Below are 19,572 nucleotides of genomic sequence, written 5' to 3' on the forward strand. Positions count from 1 at the left end.
TAGATGCACAGGAAGTGGTCCACAGATAGATAAGATATTAAAAACCTGGTGAACTTCATCAGCAGTAACTCAGTCATCGTTCGGTCGTTATCAACAAATGTACATACACCCGCCCCCTCCTCTTGCCTTCCTTTTGATTGGTTTCTTTTATTCTTATTTCATTGCAATGGTATCAGAACAGACGAATTTGTTTTCGTCCAAGTTAAGTGAACCTGTAGACCAAATAAAAGCTTATTTCTTTCTATATATTAAGGATTTATTAAAAAAAAAAAACAAATTCATGAAGCTGTAGCGCATCCTGCTAATCCAATTTTCAGCAGCCTTTTGGCGATTTCTGTACATATCTCATGCTTGGCTTGGACTATATTTATCTTAAATACTCTAAATATTTTTGGAGCTCCTCAAATATCGTTTTTTCAGAACTAAATTGCATGATTTTCCCAATCTTGTTGAAGTATTAGGCGATTCATTTGCTTCCGTGGAAATATGATACTAATTCAGATTCAAGATGTCGAGTGCAAAGGAGCTATCAGGGTTAAGATAATCTTAAATTCTTAATAATTTTCACTAGAAAATCAGTTATATAAAATTCGCCGCTAATTAAAATCCTGGTTCTTATGCTTTTGAAGCAAGATTCCACATACAAATGCCGCCATCGAAAAACTCTCTTTTCAAAAACCTTATTTGCTTTCAAGCACAACTCGTATGGTATTATTTGTGGATCTTTGTAAAGATTTTTGAGAACACTCTGAGCAGTTATGTTTCGATGTTACTGACTTTCATGTTAGAGTAGCTTCATTTAATTTTTGTTTTTTTCTTGTTCACTCCTCTCGGGAGCATCGGGCCTCGACAAGACTCTTCCATCGTACACGGTTCTGTATTGTTTCCATGAGATGTCGACATCTGCGCAACATCGACCATGTTCGAATGTTTTTTGATCGACCTCGACCATTCTCGTGATGCTATCTGGTGGTTTTCTCAATGTGTGACCTATCCATCGCCACTTTTTGCGTTTGGTTTGCCTAAGGATGGGTTCCTCGTTCGTTGAGCTCCTCAACGCGTCGTTGCTGACTGGGTTCGGCCATCGGTGTTGACGAAATATTGTGGCCTCCATGTGTGATGGTGTTAAAGACCAGCCATGTTTCGCTTCCGTACAACAATGCAGAGTTCACGCATGAGCCTAAAATTCGTAGTTTAGTGCTCCTGGACATTTGCGAACTCCTCCATACTGTACGCATTCGCCCGAGCACCGCCCTTGCTTTGTTTAGCCTGCAGTTGACATCTTCATCTGCTCCACCATCTGCCGTGATGATGCAGCCGAGATAGCAGAAGCTTTCGACGAATTCCATTGGGTATCCGTCAACCAATATATGCCTAGCGTTATTGTGGTTAACTTTCATAGCCGACAGTGCGTGCCAGTGCGACTAGTCTGCCCGCCTTCGCTTGCATGTCAGAGAGTCTGTGAGAGAGGAGGCAGATGTCATCGGCGAAGTCCAGGTCCTCCAGATAAAACTCCATACGATGCCGTTTTGTTTTTTTCTTTTGTGCAGGGTCAGTTGGCTCATGACGTCATCAAGCACGATGGCGAAGAGAAGGCGCCACAGGGGACAACCTTGCCTTACGCCTGCGTTGGTAGTGAATGGATCGCTTATATCGGCTTTGTGAAGCACTGCCAATTCGGAGTTCTCGTAGAGGACTTTGATGAGGCGGGATATCTTGGCGGGTACTGCCTTTCTACTCAGTGTCAGCCATATTGCTTCTCGTTTGATAGCATCGAACGAATTCTTAAAGTCTGCGAACAGCAGGGTGCCAGAGCGGGGAGCGCCACTCAACTGATTGTTCTACTATAAGTTTCATTTAATTATATTACAATATCGCAATTTGGCATTTAATATAAGGTTACTTGAAGAGTTAAATTTCAACATAGAAACCGCGATCTTGATTTTGATCTTCCAAGAAATGTCCAAGTGTCAAAAATGTTAATGGTGACTTTAATTTAGGTATTTAATCAGTAAGAAATATCTAAGCACAAGACAAATGTGTGTGGCTCTATTTCGTAAAATTATGTTACTGTGGACTTAGGTTAGTGAAGAGAAAATGAAAATGAAATATTATCGTTTTCTTTACGCTTTAAATATAGCCAAAAATCAACTTCAAATAATATAAAATATTCAAACTAATGACGAAGTAAAACAAGTAAACAATTTAGCTGCGCCTACACATTTCCGATAGGCATACCAAACACACACACACACACATGAACATGCATACATACGCAAAAAACCCGTACTTTAAATAGAAAAATACAAATAAATGCGGCTACATGTGTCGCTTGTCAGTTGTACTCGCATTGAAAGATTTTCATTTTTGGTGGAGGCGTACGCCATCACCTGAATAACCAGTTTTAAAGCATTTAATTTGATTTTCATTAAAACTAAACTATTTATTTTTGATTTCATTAAAAAACAAAACACACACACACAATAAACTAAGTAGTTTAACAAAATTTGTGTTTAAATAAAACTGACGGTGGCATGCAACGCAAGTGAAAACAAACCTATGCGGTCGATCGCTTTGTGGTCCATCGCTTTGCTTTCATACGCATCCTCATTTGTATGTATTAAGAAATGATTTAACGTATATTTGTATAGTTAGCGGCTGCTTAACTGCTTAACGAAAAGCGGCTAAATAAGAAATGATTTTAATTTTTCGAAATTTAAAACTCAAGTTCAAAACCCACACACGCCGCGTGTTAACATGGGACGGGCGACACAGGCGGCGGCAGCAACAGCAGCAACAGCAACAGCGGCACTGATGGTGGCGTTGGCGTTGGCGCACTGCGTTGGTGTGATGGTGTTGTTAATTGGTGGATTTCGAAAGCGTTTCTGATGTACCCACTGATGTTGTTGTGACTTGTGAGTTGATGATGTTGACGCCGTTGTAGCTGTGACTATTGCCGCTGCGGCAATTTTTGTAGCTTTTGTTGTGCGACTTTTAATGTTTTTCGTTGTAGGCGTTCGTCAGTCGCCAAAGTTGAAATGGCGTGCTGCTGATACCAGTTTGCGTATATGCCAATACAGGGTGCAGTAGCTTAAGAAGTTTAGTACTTTTAAAGTTGCATAGCTACAAATATAAAGCACACTTTCCTGCTGCGTGCCACTCGTTTTGCCGCAATCAAACTATCATTTCATTAAATTGCTGGCATACAAACGCGAGTGTCGCCTATTAGTTGTCACCCACGGCGCTGTTTGACTGGCAGTTCCTGCGTGCAACGAAACCAGATATGCGTCCATAGTAACCGCACACCGCTGGTGGAAACCATACTCACCTCACACACACGCACACATACACTCCTCATACATACGCCATACACGTGCCGACAAGTAGGCGAACAGGCGCACGGATGGCAACACATGTCATTCTCACAGCCAAATGGGCCGATTTATCAAAACCACAAGAATATAAAATGATAGCAGCAGGCGTTCACAGTACTTGGCTTGTACGCTTACGTTGCTAGTCGAATCGAGGCCGAGGTTTTGCGGCAAAGCTAAATTAGCTAAATTGAATTAATAAGTTCGTCTTCAACTGATAGACTAATGAATAGAAAAAGAGCTAAGGATCGGCGCTGAAAGTTCAAAAGCGGCGGAATTTGAGGCGAAATATAGAGGGCAGCCAGCCTCAGACAAGATTGCAATGGGGACCACATTTATATGCAGCAAGTCATCAACTCCGATCTAAGTATAATGAATCTTCCCATAGGGTATTTGTAAATACTCTGGTTGCTCCCTGTGGCTACCAAATATATGCAAGGAATTTTCTATTGTGTGGCTCATGCCTTGGGTTTGCATCCCACGAACCCTGGTTGCCTAAAGAGGGCTGCTATAAAACACATACGAAAGTTAGTTTTATAGGGATGTCTACTACAAAGAAACGTATAAGATGTCTACTGCGAAGAAACGTAAAGGTCTAGCTCCATCTGGTAACACTAAAGAACAATAGGTCAATGTGATGGCTTTCAGCCAGCCAGGTCAACCTAATATAATCTAACCTAGTTTCACGGAACCATAGTGCACTGCAACCTCTGATGTAGTCTATTGTGCTTGACCCCAAGCCTATATTTGAATACTTCTTATGAATATGAGCAGTTCCTTGCGTTTTTTGTTCCGTAGGTAGGTAGGTTAGTTGATAAGAGTACCACGGATACACTACAAGAAGCACTAGAGTGCCGTTTTGTAGACCACTACCTACGAAAAATGTCACAACTCGAAGGAAAAAAAAAACATCTACAGCAGTGTAGTGTTAAGTCGAGAAGAGAAACGGGATCTAGGCTGAACAACTGCCTCAGGAAATCCCCGGAATGCACACTAAGTAAACTCAAGCGCCGAGCTGCCGCACCCGGACATTTGCAAAGAAAGTGTTCAGAAGTCCCTTCCTCTGCATGACCCCACAGCTCCTGCAATGGAGGTTCCGAATGAGTTCCGATCACCCAGTGACTGGTAACCACCGCTATGAGTTTGGAAATTGAATAGTGGAGGATCCCTAGCAATTTAAGCATACTGCTTCTGTCGTACTGAGATGAAAGTGTTTTTGAGATAGCACCCAAAAAGATAGAACTCCATGAGTCTTGCGTTTTTTTAAGAAAGAAATTTTGCAGTTTCCCTTTAACAACGATCAAGGCGACACCGATGTCTGAGATGGAGGCAACTGAAACCGGTTCTGTCGACTCTTTCCTGGAAATTTCCTAGGCAATTTCATTTCCCACTATGTTCCTATGCCCTGGAACCCATATAAGAGAAATTTTCCTGTGCATTAGAGACGTTTGATCTTCTCCAACGAAGCCTGTAATATCACGTCTAATTTCCAATGAGAGTTCGTAAATCCTCTCAATCTAGGTTGAAGAGCCTAAGTAATAGATGACCCTCTAGAATGAAGGACAAACTATGTTGCCTGCTTTTGTCCTATACTTTTCACCTAATGCTGTATGAATCCCTTGAGAATAGTAATCATCATCATCATCATGCAGAGCACTACATGCACGGTGCGAGCCTTAGCTTCCTCCACAATTTTTCCCAATGCATTTCGGTCCATAGCCATACTGCGGTAGTTGCTCGCTCCTACCTTTAACAGCCTACGGTGGATAGACATTATAAAGGCACTATGAGAAAAGTTTCGAATACCTGCATACCGGCTAAGAATTCTCCAGAGCTACCTGAGTGATGATGAATTGCTGAACGTCACACCAGCGGCGTCACGATATAGCGGCGGTCATACCAGCTCGGAACACTGAGAACGCTGGAAGGAAGCTGAACCAAGTTATGATAAGGACGCACATATGGCTTGAGGACCACGGGCTGGAACTCGCCAAACCTAAAACCGAAGTCATCCTCATGACACGAGGTCACATGACACTTGAGGTCAGCATGCAAATAGGCGACACGTCCTTAGTGACCCAAAAAATAGTGAAATACTTAGGTATTCAATTAGAAAGAGAAAGCTAATTATGGCGGGCACAAGCTCAATGCTCCTGTATGGCAGCGAAGTATGGGGAATTGTGCTAAACTCGAAAGCCAAGCGTAAAGCACTGGAGGCTGTGCAACGAACAGCGGTACTCAGAGTGGCCTCGGCCTACCGTACTGTCTCAGGCAGAGCAATTTTCGTGATCAGCGGGCAGATACCCGTCGACCGCATGGTCCAGGAACGAATGGATGCGTGGGACTCTAAGAAGAAACACGACATCACTAGCTTCTCCGAACGGAGATGCCAAACCATGCTTCGGTGGCAAAGCCGATGGGACAGTGAACTGAGTGGCAGATGGACGGCGAAACTTATTCCATCAATTGTCAAATGGGTCCAAAGGTACTTCGGGAAGTGAACTACTTCTTAACTCAGTTCCTCTCGGGCCACGCATGTAAGGTAACCGAATCCAAGTACATATACTACGGAGCGCTGAGCGATGACGCTGGACACACGTTTTTTAGTTGTAACAGATGGCTCGCGGAAAGAAATGCTCTGAGGGAGCAGATTGGTGTCATCGCACCGAGAAACATAATCATCAAAATGCTCGAACGCGAGGACAGCTGGAATGCGGTAAAGAAATACATCGAGAACGTACTACGGAAAAAAAAGACTGACCTCGACACTGTGCAACAAAGCGAAGCCGCACAGATGGGGAAGACGAGCCTATAGCGTGAAAGCTGGCTATAAATATGGTGGACCCAGACTTGGGTGAATAGAATCGGTCTTTTATGAATGCCGTTCTGGACCCTCCCGAAGTAATATAGAAACCAGTTCCGGGTTTTTCAGTCAATAAGTCTTCGCATGTCGTTTCTGTCTAGAGGCGCCTTGTTTCGCCATTGCATTACCCTCAACCAGATTATCAAACACATTCACACAGTTAACTGAAAACAAGCTGAAATTTTCGACACCATCGCCGTGCAAAAGCAATCAGTTAAAAACTAGTCGAAGTATCAGTAAGAAGTAGTTGAAAACTAGCGCATTTAAAGTGAACTTAAGGTTACTTGAATTTCCTACTGGGCCATATACATTTTTGAACGTTTAGCTGTTTTTATATTTCACATTTCACATTTTTTATTTGAATATTCGGCATTCTTTGCGCCACCTCATAAGTAAAACAATTACAGTCTTATCTTAATGCAAGTGTACAAACAATGTTTTAAGTTAAGAGTGAGAAAATTTCATTCAGATTAGAACAAACGTGTAAATATGTCGTAAATGGCCTACATAATCCCCTGACTGCTTGTATTGTACAATTCAAGTGTAAACATTTTTATCAAGATTGGAACATAAATACAATTTTTTGTTACAAACTTTTTTATTTTTTATTTTCTATTTTTTTTTTTGTTCCAATGTTTTTATTTAGCTATGTTGCTAAATCATTCCATTCATCACGGTTTCCATTCTTCGACATTTTTTAGTGTTATTGCAGAACTTGATATTTTACCCACTGCGTTATTATATAAATATAGTCTAAGGCGTAGTAAAAAGTGTATGCTTAAAGGCTTTTTAGATCAAAATGTTCTAAACAAAAAATTATATATTAAATTTTTAATTTAAATTTAATTAATTTCTACTCTAAATTTAATACGTTTTTTTAATTCTGCATCTATTTATTGGAACTTCCCCCAAAACATTTTTTTTCGACTCAGAAGTGGAGCGTTAATAATTTACAGCAGTTAGATATTAGCTATTAGATATTAAAATGGTACAGGGTTTCCTTGTTTTTTTTTTTTTGCCACCTCCATTACTGCTACTGCAAAGTGGCTTCTTACTGCTATTGCGAAAGTGGCTAAGAATGCGTTAATTGTGAGTAAATTGTCGGAACTTGTTATTTGTTGTTATGTTGTTAGCGCCTAACATCACTCTCCCAGGCGTAGGTTGAATAAACTTAAAACTCTGACTCAGTTTGCTATTTTTGCACACAAAGTGTGTGTGCTCGTGTGTGTTTGTGTATGTCCAACGACGAGAACAACAACCGCTGGCATGCTGAGACTTTTGCCACTTGCCTTTGTTCCATTCAATTCCATGGCTATTCAATTAAAAATGTAAATTCACTGCATTATAAAGACTTAGTCAGCGGCAAAATACTTAGTCCATTAACGAAGAATGACGTTCAAGTTCGTTAATGTAGCATTTGCAGAGGTGCCGCAATTAGCATTTGACCGACAGAGAAAAGCAACAGCTTAAAATTAGACTATGCACTACTACTACTTTGAGGATTTGCAAGTTGAGCGGCGCTACGATCAAAGTATACATAGAATCGGAACACACATCTGTCTGTGTATGCGTAAACTGGAGCGCACACCTATAGTGTGGAGAATGAGTGTGAAAGGTTATTATGAGGTGTGAGTTTGTTGTTGGTACGCATGTTTTACTCTCATTTTCTGTTATTATTTTCATCATAGGCTGTGTGCTTTTTGTGTTCTTTTTGTTTTCTCTAAAGTGAATAATTCCAATTGTCAATGAATGTAGCGCCCTATGAGCGCATCATACACAATTACACAACAACGACAAATGACAAATATTTAGCTTAATGTAGCCTAAAAAGAGAAACAAAAATAACTTAAAATTACTTTTCAAACTTCAAGTGGTTTTTAGCTGCTGTGTGCAAGTGTGTGTGTTTATGTGTTTCCCAATTCTAAACAAGCGAAGGCAAACCTGCTGCACAATAGCCGCAGCCACAGCAACAGCCACTGTCACCGCCACCACTTTCGTCAACAGCATAGCAATAAACCAAAAATAAGAAACAATTAAAAAAATTAGTGTTTACCACATGTGGGCGTTCAGGTGGGTAGACGGTGAGCTTGTAAACCGATGGCTGCTGTTACTCTTTGAATAAATACAATGTGCATGACAGTCACAAAAGACTTCAGATACAAACTCAGTTGTGTCGAGAGTGAACGAGAAGCTGGAGTGAAGTTTGAGGAATAAGTCGGCGGCATGTTGTCATTTCAATACAAAATAATAAAAGACTCAAAAATACTAAACAAAAAAATACTAAAAAAAATATACTAGCGAAAATGTTAAACAAAGTAGAAATGTTAATAGACGACTAGCACTGGCAAATAGGTACAGTGCACTCGCGATAACGTGGCGATCGGCCACCGCTGAGTTGAAGAGGTTGGCCGCATATCGCAATTGTGGCAAATAATTATACTTTGAACATAACCCTACATCTATACCATCTATTGAATGTGTCTTAACATGTGCCAAATTTATTTTAACGCAATCTCACCGCCAAAAAAAAAAAACGTTCTGTTTTGACTTTTTCCCATTTTCTCATGTGGGCAACTTGCTTGTCTTAATATTTCTTTTCAAAATGGCAAAAACCAAATCCAATCGCTGTATTCGCGCGGTAAAATAGAAATGAAATTTAAGTTTCTTTGTTCCATTTTTTTTTAGTTACTTTCTTACCACGAAATGACACCTGATATTAAGACAGTGATGGCAAGAAACTCGGTAAGACGTAGACATTTTAACAGTGAAATTTGAAATTTGCAGTCTCCATCTCACATTTCTGTTTTAACAGAGGTTCTTTAACATAATCTGTAGACGGTATAGAAGGAGTAAGCAAACTGTAGAAACATATTCGAAAATAGATTAAGAATATTTTAAGAATTTTTTTTTTAATAAAAACCAAAATTCTAATAAATATTTTCAATCCAAGCAGTCGTTTGTTTTATGTAATAAATTGAATAAATTAGTTAGTTCTTTCAAAGTAATGTAAAAAATGACTGCTGCACAGCTTTTCTTCGAAGAAGGCTTATTATAAGGACGCGAAGCCAGACCAAACGCAACTACAATTTTTAATTTAAGATCAAACATTTGTTTGTCTTATATAATATATATGGTCATGTTTTTTTGGCAAAATAAAGACCACCAACAACAAACCATGGATCTCTGACAGCACTTGGGGCAGAAATGAACGCAAAAGGCAACTTAACAGCGATAGCTCTCTTCGGCCAGCCTACAGAGAGCTGGCGAAGCAAGAAAGGAAATCGGCCAGAAACGAAAGAGAAAGTTCGTTGAAGATCTTGCTAGCGAAACCGAAGCGGCAGCAGTAGTAAACAAGATGAGACAGCTGTACCGCATAGTTGGCTGCCTAACCAACCAGCAGAGTAACAGCAACCAGCCAATTAGAGATCTGAATAGTGCTTTGCTGGCTTCCAATGATGACCAGATCCGCAATTGGAAAGATCACTTTGAACCAACATTGCTCTTAGCAGTATACCTAGCTCTGAAGTGGGCAGCACAACAACCAGCAATAAAATAACAACATCCTGCCCCAGCCTAGCGGAGATTAAGGATGCAATTCAGAAGCTGAAGCTCAACAAAGCTGCGGGCGAAGATGACATACAGCCGGAACTAATGATTGCCGACCCGCAAATATCAGCGGAAATTCTTCATCCCCACATCACCACCGCCTAGAACAATGAAAAGCTGCCTCCGTTCTGGATAAATGGAAGCTGCCCAAGAAAGGCGACCTGCGGACTGACTGACGGAAAAACCCTACTTAATACCATCTACAAAATTGTAGCTGCAATCATACAAAGCAGGATCAAAGATATCGAACGTTTCTTAAGAGACGATCAAGCTGGTTTTCGCCCTCACCGAAGCTGTGACAAACTCTCTGACATGCAAGCGAAGGTGGACTGACTAGTCGCGCTGGCACGCACTGTCGGACTGGAGGTAAACATCGTCCAGACTAAGACTATGAGAGTTAACCACAATAATGAGAGTTAACCATAGATATTGGTTGCCGGATGCCCGGTGGAGTTCGTCGAAAGCTTCTGCTACCTCGGCTGCATCATCCAGGCAGATGGTGGAGCAGATGAAGATGTCAACTGCAGGCTAAACAAAGCAAGAGCAGCGCTCGGGCGAATGCATACAGTATGGAGGAGTTCGCAAATCTCCAGGAGCTCTAAACTACGATATTTCGTCTCATGCGTGAAGTCTGCATTATTGTACGGAAGCGAAACATGGCTGGTTACAATCTTTCGTCAACAAATGCCTCCTCTGACCAAACATCATCAGTAACGACGCACTGTAAAGATTTACGAATGAGGAACCCATCCTTAAGCAAATCAAATGCAGAAAGTGGCGAAGGATAGGTTACACGTTTAGAAAATCACCAGATAGCATCACGAGAATGGCACTAGACTGGAACTCGCATGGGAGCAGAGGTCACGATCTATCAAAAAGCACGTGGAGAAGGTCGATGTTGCGCGAACTAGCAGATTCCGACATCTCATGGGACGGTGCGAAAACAGCAGCATAGAACCGTGTACGATGGAAGAGTCTTGACGAGGCCCTATGCTCCCGAGATGAATGAACAAGGGAAAAAAATATATACGTATGGTCATATTTAATTTTCATATAACAAAACCTCTTTTTCACGAAAAATGAAAAAAAAAATATGACCCTTTTTTTAAAATGCTATATTTTTCTCAGTTAAAACAAAACTTAAATATTTTTATTATAGGCGTTTCCAAAGACCTTAAAAAATCACAATCATTTGAGTTATTTTTCTGACGTGCACAAAGTTTAGTGTATCCATACAGATACTACAAAGCGGAAGGATTAAAGATGCATAGATTTTTAGCTTTAGCAACAAACGTATAGCAAAAAGTATACTCATTTGTCTTTTAAGTACAAATATTGTGCAATACTAATCTAACATCTGCCCCTTCTACCGAGCTACAGCCAGTGTGCGTCACCTACTGGTATCCTGTCCAGAACTTGCTTCTCAAAGGCATCATCACTTCGACAACAGTTATTCTCTTATACTTTTAAGAGGTGCCACTGAAGCCAATATCAAGAAAATTTAAAAATTTTTAAAGGTCACCGACCATCTCCGTCGTATCTGATCCAAAGAAACGTCACCAGCCAGTCAGCCAGCTAGACGAAAGCCTCTGCTGCAAGCGGTGCGTTTGCTTCAGGTCATATAATAATTTATAATAATTTATTTATTATTATGCAAGCTTTTAAAAATTAAATTAAATTATTCAATACAAGTACCAAAGACTTTGAAAATCGTAAAACGTGAAGGGTTTATACATAAATCAATGGCAAATAAAAAATGTCCATGCTAAATGGTGTTCACGTTAATGCTAGTTCACTGTATGTCCATATGTACCTATAAGTACATACGAGTATTCTGAAGTAATTATGCAGATTTGTGAATCCAGAATTCGGTTGACCCTAATATTTTTCTAACTAATGACTCTAATTATTGTCCTATTCTAATCCAAAATTAAAGCAGTATCTACAATGAAAAGTATAAAAGATTTCAATTTTGTCTTGGCGATTTCGTCTTTTCAAACAAAGAAAACTTATAATTCAAAAGAAAATTTGTTAGAAATTGAATTAGAAATGTTTTCTTAAGTGACTAGCAAGATAATGAATGAAATTAAGTTGTATGTAATATACATTACGGTGTTTCACTATCCAATCAAAAAAATCGGGACTATTTTTTCAGCGGAATTAAAAAAATTAATATATTAGTTTGCGGACAAAGAAATCGATTGTTTTTCGGTAGACGGCTTCAGCGATCGATACCTCGAAAGTATCTGGTTGGTCTACCACTACTTGATGCGTTCATCCAAGGAGTGGCCTTGACGGCCATCGGACGACAGGCTGAAACACAATGGGAACTGGTACGGCCCCTGTCCGGCATAGGAAAACAGAGAAGGCATGGACTTCGATCCAACGATTCCCTCCATGCCCCTTGACACCACTTCATCAAAAGTCGTCTTGAAAATAGATGCAGTGTGGTGCTGCCAGAGGCTCAACTGTGGTCAAACTCTGAAAATGAGTCCGGCAAACGCGGACAAAACTGCACTTTGCTCTTGGAATGCATGCATCTGTTTTTCAAGCGGAGGTGTATGATGCTCAAGAAGTGATGAACTTTGTTGTGGAAAACATATGGAGAGGCAGATCTATATGTGTCTGCAGCTATAGCCAAGCTGGGCTCATGGCCTTTGTCAGCCAATCACTTCAAGGGTAGTCGAGTCCTGCAAATCCCGGCTGAACTATGTCGGTAGCCATAATAGCCTGATGCTAACATGGACCCAGGGACACGTGGGTATCATGGGTAAGAAGACCTCTGACTAATTAGCTAGGATGAGCTCCGAGACCAACATCTTTGGCCCGCAGCCCTTTCTGACACTCCCTTCTGCAGCCATCAAAGCCACGGTTAGTAAATGGGTTACTGTAACCCACAAGCGAGCTTGGCAGGCTGAAAGAGGCTGCAAATGAACTAAACTGATGATGATCGATCAAACAATTTAAAGTTTATGGCCGTTTTCAAAGTGGGATTTCGCACTAAAAAAATCATTTGCTGTTTTTTGTTTGTTCCATTCAATTGTGAGTTACAGAGTATTAAAAATGGACGACAACAAAGACATTTTACAATTTTTCTTTGATAAAGATGAAAATGCAAACCGAGCTGCAAAAATTTTGAATGCTTTTTATGGTGCTGACTCTGTAACAGCTGATTACGTGCAATTTACAATAGTTTCGTCAACTACGTCCAGGTATTTTTGATGGTAAAGATGCACCTCGACGGACCTGGACGAAAATATCGATAAAATCACGGAAGTAATAGAAGTTCACCATCAATCATGTTAGTTGTCGTGGCATCGCCCAGGAGCTCGACCATAAAACAGTTTTAAACCATTTGCGCAAAAATTGTATGTCAATGGATTTCTTTTCCCCAAACTAAAATAAAGATCACTTAGTTTACTATACCGGCTTACCATAAGAATGTGTACTTTGACTCTCTTTAAGCGAAAACTCAAACGTAAACTTTCGAATCGCCGATTCACGTATTTTTTTGTTTTGCCCCCTCTATTAGCCTCCTCAATGAATGGTTATCTTGCCGCGAGAAGGAGGATTAGTAAGTGGAATAATCCTAAAGTAATGCCGACGGTAGCGTAGCTACTGGTAGGGCCTCCTAAGCCGGTAAGGTTGATAGTGAGCCCCGAAGCTAAAAACAATCTACCAATAGCGTCTGAAATAGATTAGTGCAGCTACAGCGAACACTTCTCAGCGTCTGTTCATCAAGCTAGATGCGGCTGAGAACGGGCGTCGGTCATTTAGCATACGGCTCGCTATATAAATGAGTTTAAACGGCCAAGATACCAATAAAACCAGGTAGGTAGGCAGATGAAACGGTTTATGAGACCTCCAACAGGCAAATATCTACGGCCAGCCACAGCTGTTGATATAATGGAGGAGACTGATTGGATTTAGGTTGGCGCACTGTCCCAGGCTTTCGAAGAAAGGAGTGCCCAGTGACCTTAGTCGTCTAGCTGCCAAATTCGCACATTTACAGAGAAAATGCTCTACAGTATCCTTCTCTGAAAGGTCCCCACAGCTTCTACAATGGGGGTTAAATGGTAATCCTAGCTTTTTCGTGTGTGTGCCGATCGTCCAGGGACCGGTAAACACAGGTTGGAGTTTGGAAATTTAATGGCGAGGATTCCTTCGTATATTTTACTGGGGCCAAAGGGTTTTCGAAATATCACATGAAGAAATGGAGCTCCATCTTTTCTTCGCTTTCCTGAGAAATAACTTGGTACTTTTATCATAAAACTACAACACCCAAAAAACGGAATTCAGCCCTATGCACCAAATAAGAGCGGCGTATCTTCTAAATTTATGCATGCATTTTTCAACTCTTACATAGAATATTTTAAACTTCAAAATGACGTATCTAAATGCTACAAAGTACACCTTATTTAGGTGCCAGGCCAGTGCAAGGCAGATGAACTTGCTCGAACCGGCATAACGTTCGGTCTCCAACCGGATAAGACGCTGATACCCATGCCTATAGCCACTTGTAAACTACTGACAGATAGAGAAATCATCAAAAAGGTAAATACAAGTTGGCAAAACCTCACAACATGCGAACTAAGCAGACAGACATGGTCGAAATGGAACAGCGGTCGATCAAAAGGCTTGTTAATATTTAACATAGAACCTATAGGAAAAATAATAGGGGTATTAACTGGTCATTGTCTGATAGGCAGCCACGCTAGAAGGTTAAGGCTCCCGTACTTCGATTTCTGTAGAAGCTGTTTTAATACAGAAGAGAGGAAACAGTCAGACAACTTTTATGTGAGTGAGGACTCCCGTACTTCGATTTCTGTAGAGGCTGTCTTAATACAGAAGAAGAGGAAACAGTCAGACACCTTTTATGTGAGTGAGGACTCCCGTACTTCGATTTCTGTAGAGGCTGTCTTAATATAGAAGAAGAGGAAACAGTCAGACAACTTTTATGTGAGTGAGGACTCCTGTACTTCGATTTCTGTAGAAGCTGTTTTAATACAGAAGAAGAGGAAACAGTCAGACACCTTTTATGTGAGTGAGGACTCCCGTACTTCGATTTCTGTAGAGGCTGTCTTAATACAGAAGAAGAGGAAACAGTCAGACAACTTTTATGTGAGTGAGGACTCCCGTACTTCTATATCTGTAGAGTATGTCTTAATACAGAAGAAGAGGAAACAGTCAGACACCTTTTATGTGAGTGAGGACTCCCGTACTTCGATTTCTGTAGAGGCTGTCTTAATATAGAAGAAGAGGAAACAGTCAGACAACTTTTATGTGAGTGAGGACTCCTGTAATTCGATTTCTGTAGAAGCTGTTTTAATACAGAAGAAGAGGAAACAGTCAGACACCTTTTATCTGAGTGAGGACTCCCGTACTTCGATTTCTGTAGAGGCTGTCTTAATATAGAAGAAGAGGAAACAGTCAGACAACTTTTATGTGAGTGAGGACTCCCGTACTTCTATATCTGTAGAGTATGTCTTAATACAGAAGAAGAGGAAACAGTCAGACACCTTTTATGTGAGTGAGGACTCCCGTACTTCGATTTCTGTAGAGGCTGTCTTAATATAGAAGAAGAGGAAACAGTCAGACAACTTTTATGTGAGTGAGGACTCCTGTAATTCGATTTCTGTAGAAGCTGTTTTAATACAGAAGAAGAGGAAACAGTCAGACACCTTTTATGTGAGTGAGGACTCCCGTACTTCGATTTCTGTAGAGGCTGTCTTAATATAGAAGGAGAGGAAACAGTCAGACAACTTTTATGTGAGTGAGGACTCCTGTACTTCGATTTCTGTAGAAGCTGTTTTAATACAGAAGAAGAGGAAACAGTCAGACACCTTTTATGTGAGTGAGGACTCCCGTACTTCGATTTCTGTAGAGGCTGTCTTAATACAGAAGAAGAGGAAACAGTCAGACACCTTTCATGTGAGTGAGGACTCCCGTACTTCGATTTCTGTAGAGGCTGTCTTAATACAGAAGAAGAGGAAACAGTCAGACACCTTTTATCTGAGTGAGGACTCCCGTACTTCGATTTCTGTAGAGGCTGTCTTAATACAGAAGAGGAGGAAACAGTCAGACACCTTTTATGTGAGTGAGGACTCCCGTACTTCGATTTCTGTAGAGGCTGTCTTAATATAGAAGAAGAGGAAACAGTCAGACAACTTTTATGTGAGTGAGGACTCCCCTACTTCGATTTCTGTAGAGGCTGTCTTAATACAGAAGAAGAGGAAACAGTCAGACAACTTTTATGTGAGTGTGAAAGCTTAGGTATGAGGAGGCTCCGCACGCTGGATACGGCATTTTTAACGGATGTAGCGGACATAGCGCATCTAAAACTAACGAAGCTTTGCTAGTTTATTAAAACTACCGGATGGTTTAAAAAGGAATCCATAGAGTGAGGATAAGCTCCAGCGGTATCACAATGGGCCTGCGAAAGGTCTAAGTGTGTCGTTGCGACAGCCAGCCTACCTACCTACCTACCTACTATTTGTATGCTTTTAAAATATTCCAAGTAATAAAAAGTAATAATTAGAATCCATTGCCGGAAATTTGTGAGTTTGGAAAAAGTTTGATTTTGTCGTATTGAGTAATCGATAACCCAAAGTTGGGTATCAAAAGTTGTCATTATAATGTAAGATGAATTTTTTTTTGATTGTTGAGAGTGAAATTTTGTATTGCTCGTCCGCTTGTTTAATTACGGAAATGAAAATGGAGATTATTGGGGCCAATAGTATAACCTAACCCAGTATTTTTTAATAAACATTTCAAAAAAAATCGCATGTGTATTTTATTGAGGCTTTTTTTCCATTAATTTACTTCGTAAATATGTTCGAATTTCATGTTAAATCAATTTATAATTCAATTCATAATATAAGTAAATAAAATTGATTAAAAAAAGTTAGATTTTGAGTGTTTTTTTTTTTGCAACCGCTGTTAAAAATGCATTCTCAAACGCTACCTTAAAACATTTCGCCAACAAAATGCAATTTAAAAACAAACAAAAAAAAATACTGCCGTAAAATGATTTAATGTTTAAGGCTTAATCGGCATACATCTACTTGTATACAAAAACCAAATCTGACATCACTTACCTCAAATAAGCAGACGCTCGTATATCAGCTGCCATGACTGCTGCTGCTACTGCTATGTATTTCAGGCCGAAGTATTAACTTTAAGCGAATTATACAACTAGCAAACGAACTTGGTTTAACAGTTCTCCGTGCCGGTTATGCGTTTCCCAACGCTTAGCTTATCTATGCGCAGTAGAAACTACACTTTTGTGTGCAAGATAAATGGCGATTTTTGGAAAATCGTTTTGAGTACTTTAGTGTGACACTACACCGAACGCACCGCCTTTGCAAGTACAACAACAGCGATAAGGTATGCCTGTTAGGTAGGGGTCTGTACAATACAAATATGTACGTGCTATTTGTTCACTCCGAGCGATTTGCCGTACAGGTGATAAACATCTTATCTCGAACAGAAATACGTGCGTTTGTCTCTACACGGAACACTTCCTTATTTGCGCAATGGGCTCGTATACCACTAACAGACGAAATGTTGCTGAATGCATTTAAGATATTTTTGGACGGTCGGACGGTTGACGGTTTGTCCTTTGGTGACGGTGGCGACACAGCACGGCAGTTCAGAATTTTTAATTGCTTTTTTGTAGTTACCTGCTATAGAATTTATGAATGAATGCATGAATGTGCCTATGTGCTGACTGCTGCGCTCACAAAAAAAATCGAATAGAAGCATTTGCTGCCTTTTTCGTAAATAAGCGTGTGTGTATGTGCGTGTGTGTGCGTAGTATGTACTTTTACCTACAGTTAGCAATCACTTTTGCGCGCGGTTTGTTTAATCACTCAGTCGTCAAAACGTATTGTTGTTGATTCATTCATGAAAATGCAAACGAACAATGAACCGGAAACGGATGCCCGACTACAATGCAATTGAATAAAAAATTTGTATTTGTATTTACTTTGCTTTCCTTGCTCAACTCCGTTGTGCCACCAGCAGTTTAGCATTTACCTGCACGGACCTGTTTTAGACGTTGTTCTTAAGCTGAAGATTAAGAGGATTGTTTTGTTGCACGTAAATAGAATTAATTACTGGAAACATTTTTTCATTGTTTAGCAGCGGTTGCAATATTTAAACGTTTAACTCTTCATAGATTTTTTTTTGTTTTTTGCTTACGAGTATGTAAATATATGCATTTTTTTTTTTTAATTCAAGTAAGTATGTATTTATAGACAGTCTGTAATATTTGTTATTAAATTTAATTAAATTCGTTCCACATCGTTACAGACAGCCATTGTTTGTTTTTTGACTCAACATAAAAGACTTAAGGCACAAACTCGATGTCTCGCAAATTCTGTAAGCAAATCAATTATCTTTTAAATTTCTTTCTCAATTTTGCACCTTTAAATGCATTTCACACAAAAATTACACACACTTCGGCTCACAACAATAATTTCACCCAAATACCAACAACTATGCGGTTCTCCGTGTTCCATTGACTCGTCAGCGCGCAAACCAAAACTCAACTGAGTATTTTAGTAGGCAACATGTGGGATTGGAGCACGGACCATCATCGGTAGGTTGCACTACATTGCCTACATACAAACACACATGCACACACATACACACATGGTTGGCTGGCTGACTGTTGAGTTGTACGCTGACAGCTGTTGTACAATAAAACTCTAGCTTGGTTGGTTGGTTGATTACACGATGTTGTTGTTCCTGTTGTAGCAGTAATACACGATCACCTTATTTTGTTGTTGCTGCGCTGGCGGTGTTTGCAAACCTACACGCGTCTCAATGAATTCATTCACAAAAACTGACGCAGTCAACCGGTAAGAATAACATGACGCTCAGCATACTCTCCAAACTCAACTCAACATGTTTGAACGTTTGCATGAATGTGTTGGCGCTCGCTCTCCTGCTAAACTCAGTAAATTGTGTAGGCAGTTGGTACAAAGCAAATAAACATACAACAACAATAAGAGGTTAATACAAATTTATGCGCCTACCAAATATATCAACGAAAATGAGCTAATATGTCTATTGTATAGCACACACACACACACATAAATCTGTATAAGTAGATATTAGGGAATATTGAGAGGCGTATTGTGTGTTAAGACTTACAAAGGCATTTTCATTCCTATAGAAAGCGCTAATCCCCCATTCATTTCTAATCTAAATAAAGGCGTGTAGATTTGGCGAAATTTTGCATTTATGGCGTTTCGCAGGTCATTCACTAAGGTGTTAATGCGGAGTTAATTGTTTTGCCGCTAAGCAGCTGAGTTTAAGAATTGCGATTTACTACACGCATCAAATACCTTACGTTTCGAGATCTACTGAGTTAAGTGAGCGATTTGAAGAGACTGCGCTATATATTTATTTTGCATGGGATACATAAATACTCGTACATACATATGTATGTATGTATATCATGGAAGTGCATAAGCGCTTATGCGTATTTAACCTACAAATATTTGCGGTTGCTGCGGTTTTGGTTGTGCCACCAACCATGCCAAGGCAGTGTTGGCGTCTATACTAGCAGTACATCTTAAGTTTCTGTTAGAGGCAGTACATACAAACGTATAGTATGCAAGTGTATATACAGCAGCAAACATAAAAAATGTAGTCTGAACAGTATTTTCTAAAAAAGCCAAACAAAAAACACGTTTAATCTAAATTTTAAATAAACAGACACAC

At 40.0% G+C, this 19,572-nt stretch overlaps 1 protein-coding gene across 1 annotated transcript in view; it reads right to left on the reverse strand.

Moving 5' to 3' along the window:
• Positions 1-18,449, reverse strand: part of LOC128868752 (uncharacterized) — an 86,979-nt gene extending 68,530 nt beyond the window's left edge. The window contains exon 1 of the mRNA XM_054111212.1: positions 16,938-18,449. Within this exon, the coding sequence (XP_053967187.1) occupies positions 16,938-16,972 (35 nt within the window). The 5' untranslated portion in view covers positions 16,973-18,449. The remainder of the gene's footprint in view (positions 1-16,937) is intronic.
• Positions 18,450-19,572: the final 1,123 nt, after the last annotated feature.

The sequence above is a fragment of the Anastrepha ludens genome, chromosome 6 (genome assembly GCF_028408465.1).
Source record: "Anastrepha ludens isolate Willacy chromosome 6, idAnaLude1.1, whole genome shotgun sequence".
NCBI lineage: Eukaryota > Metazoa > Arthropoda > Insecta > Diptera > Tephritidae > Anastrepha > Anastrepha ludens.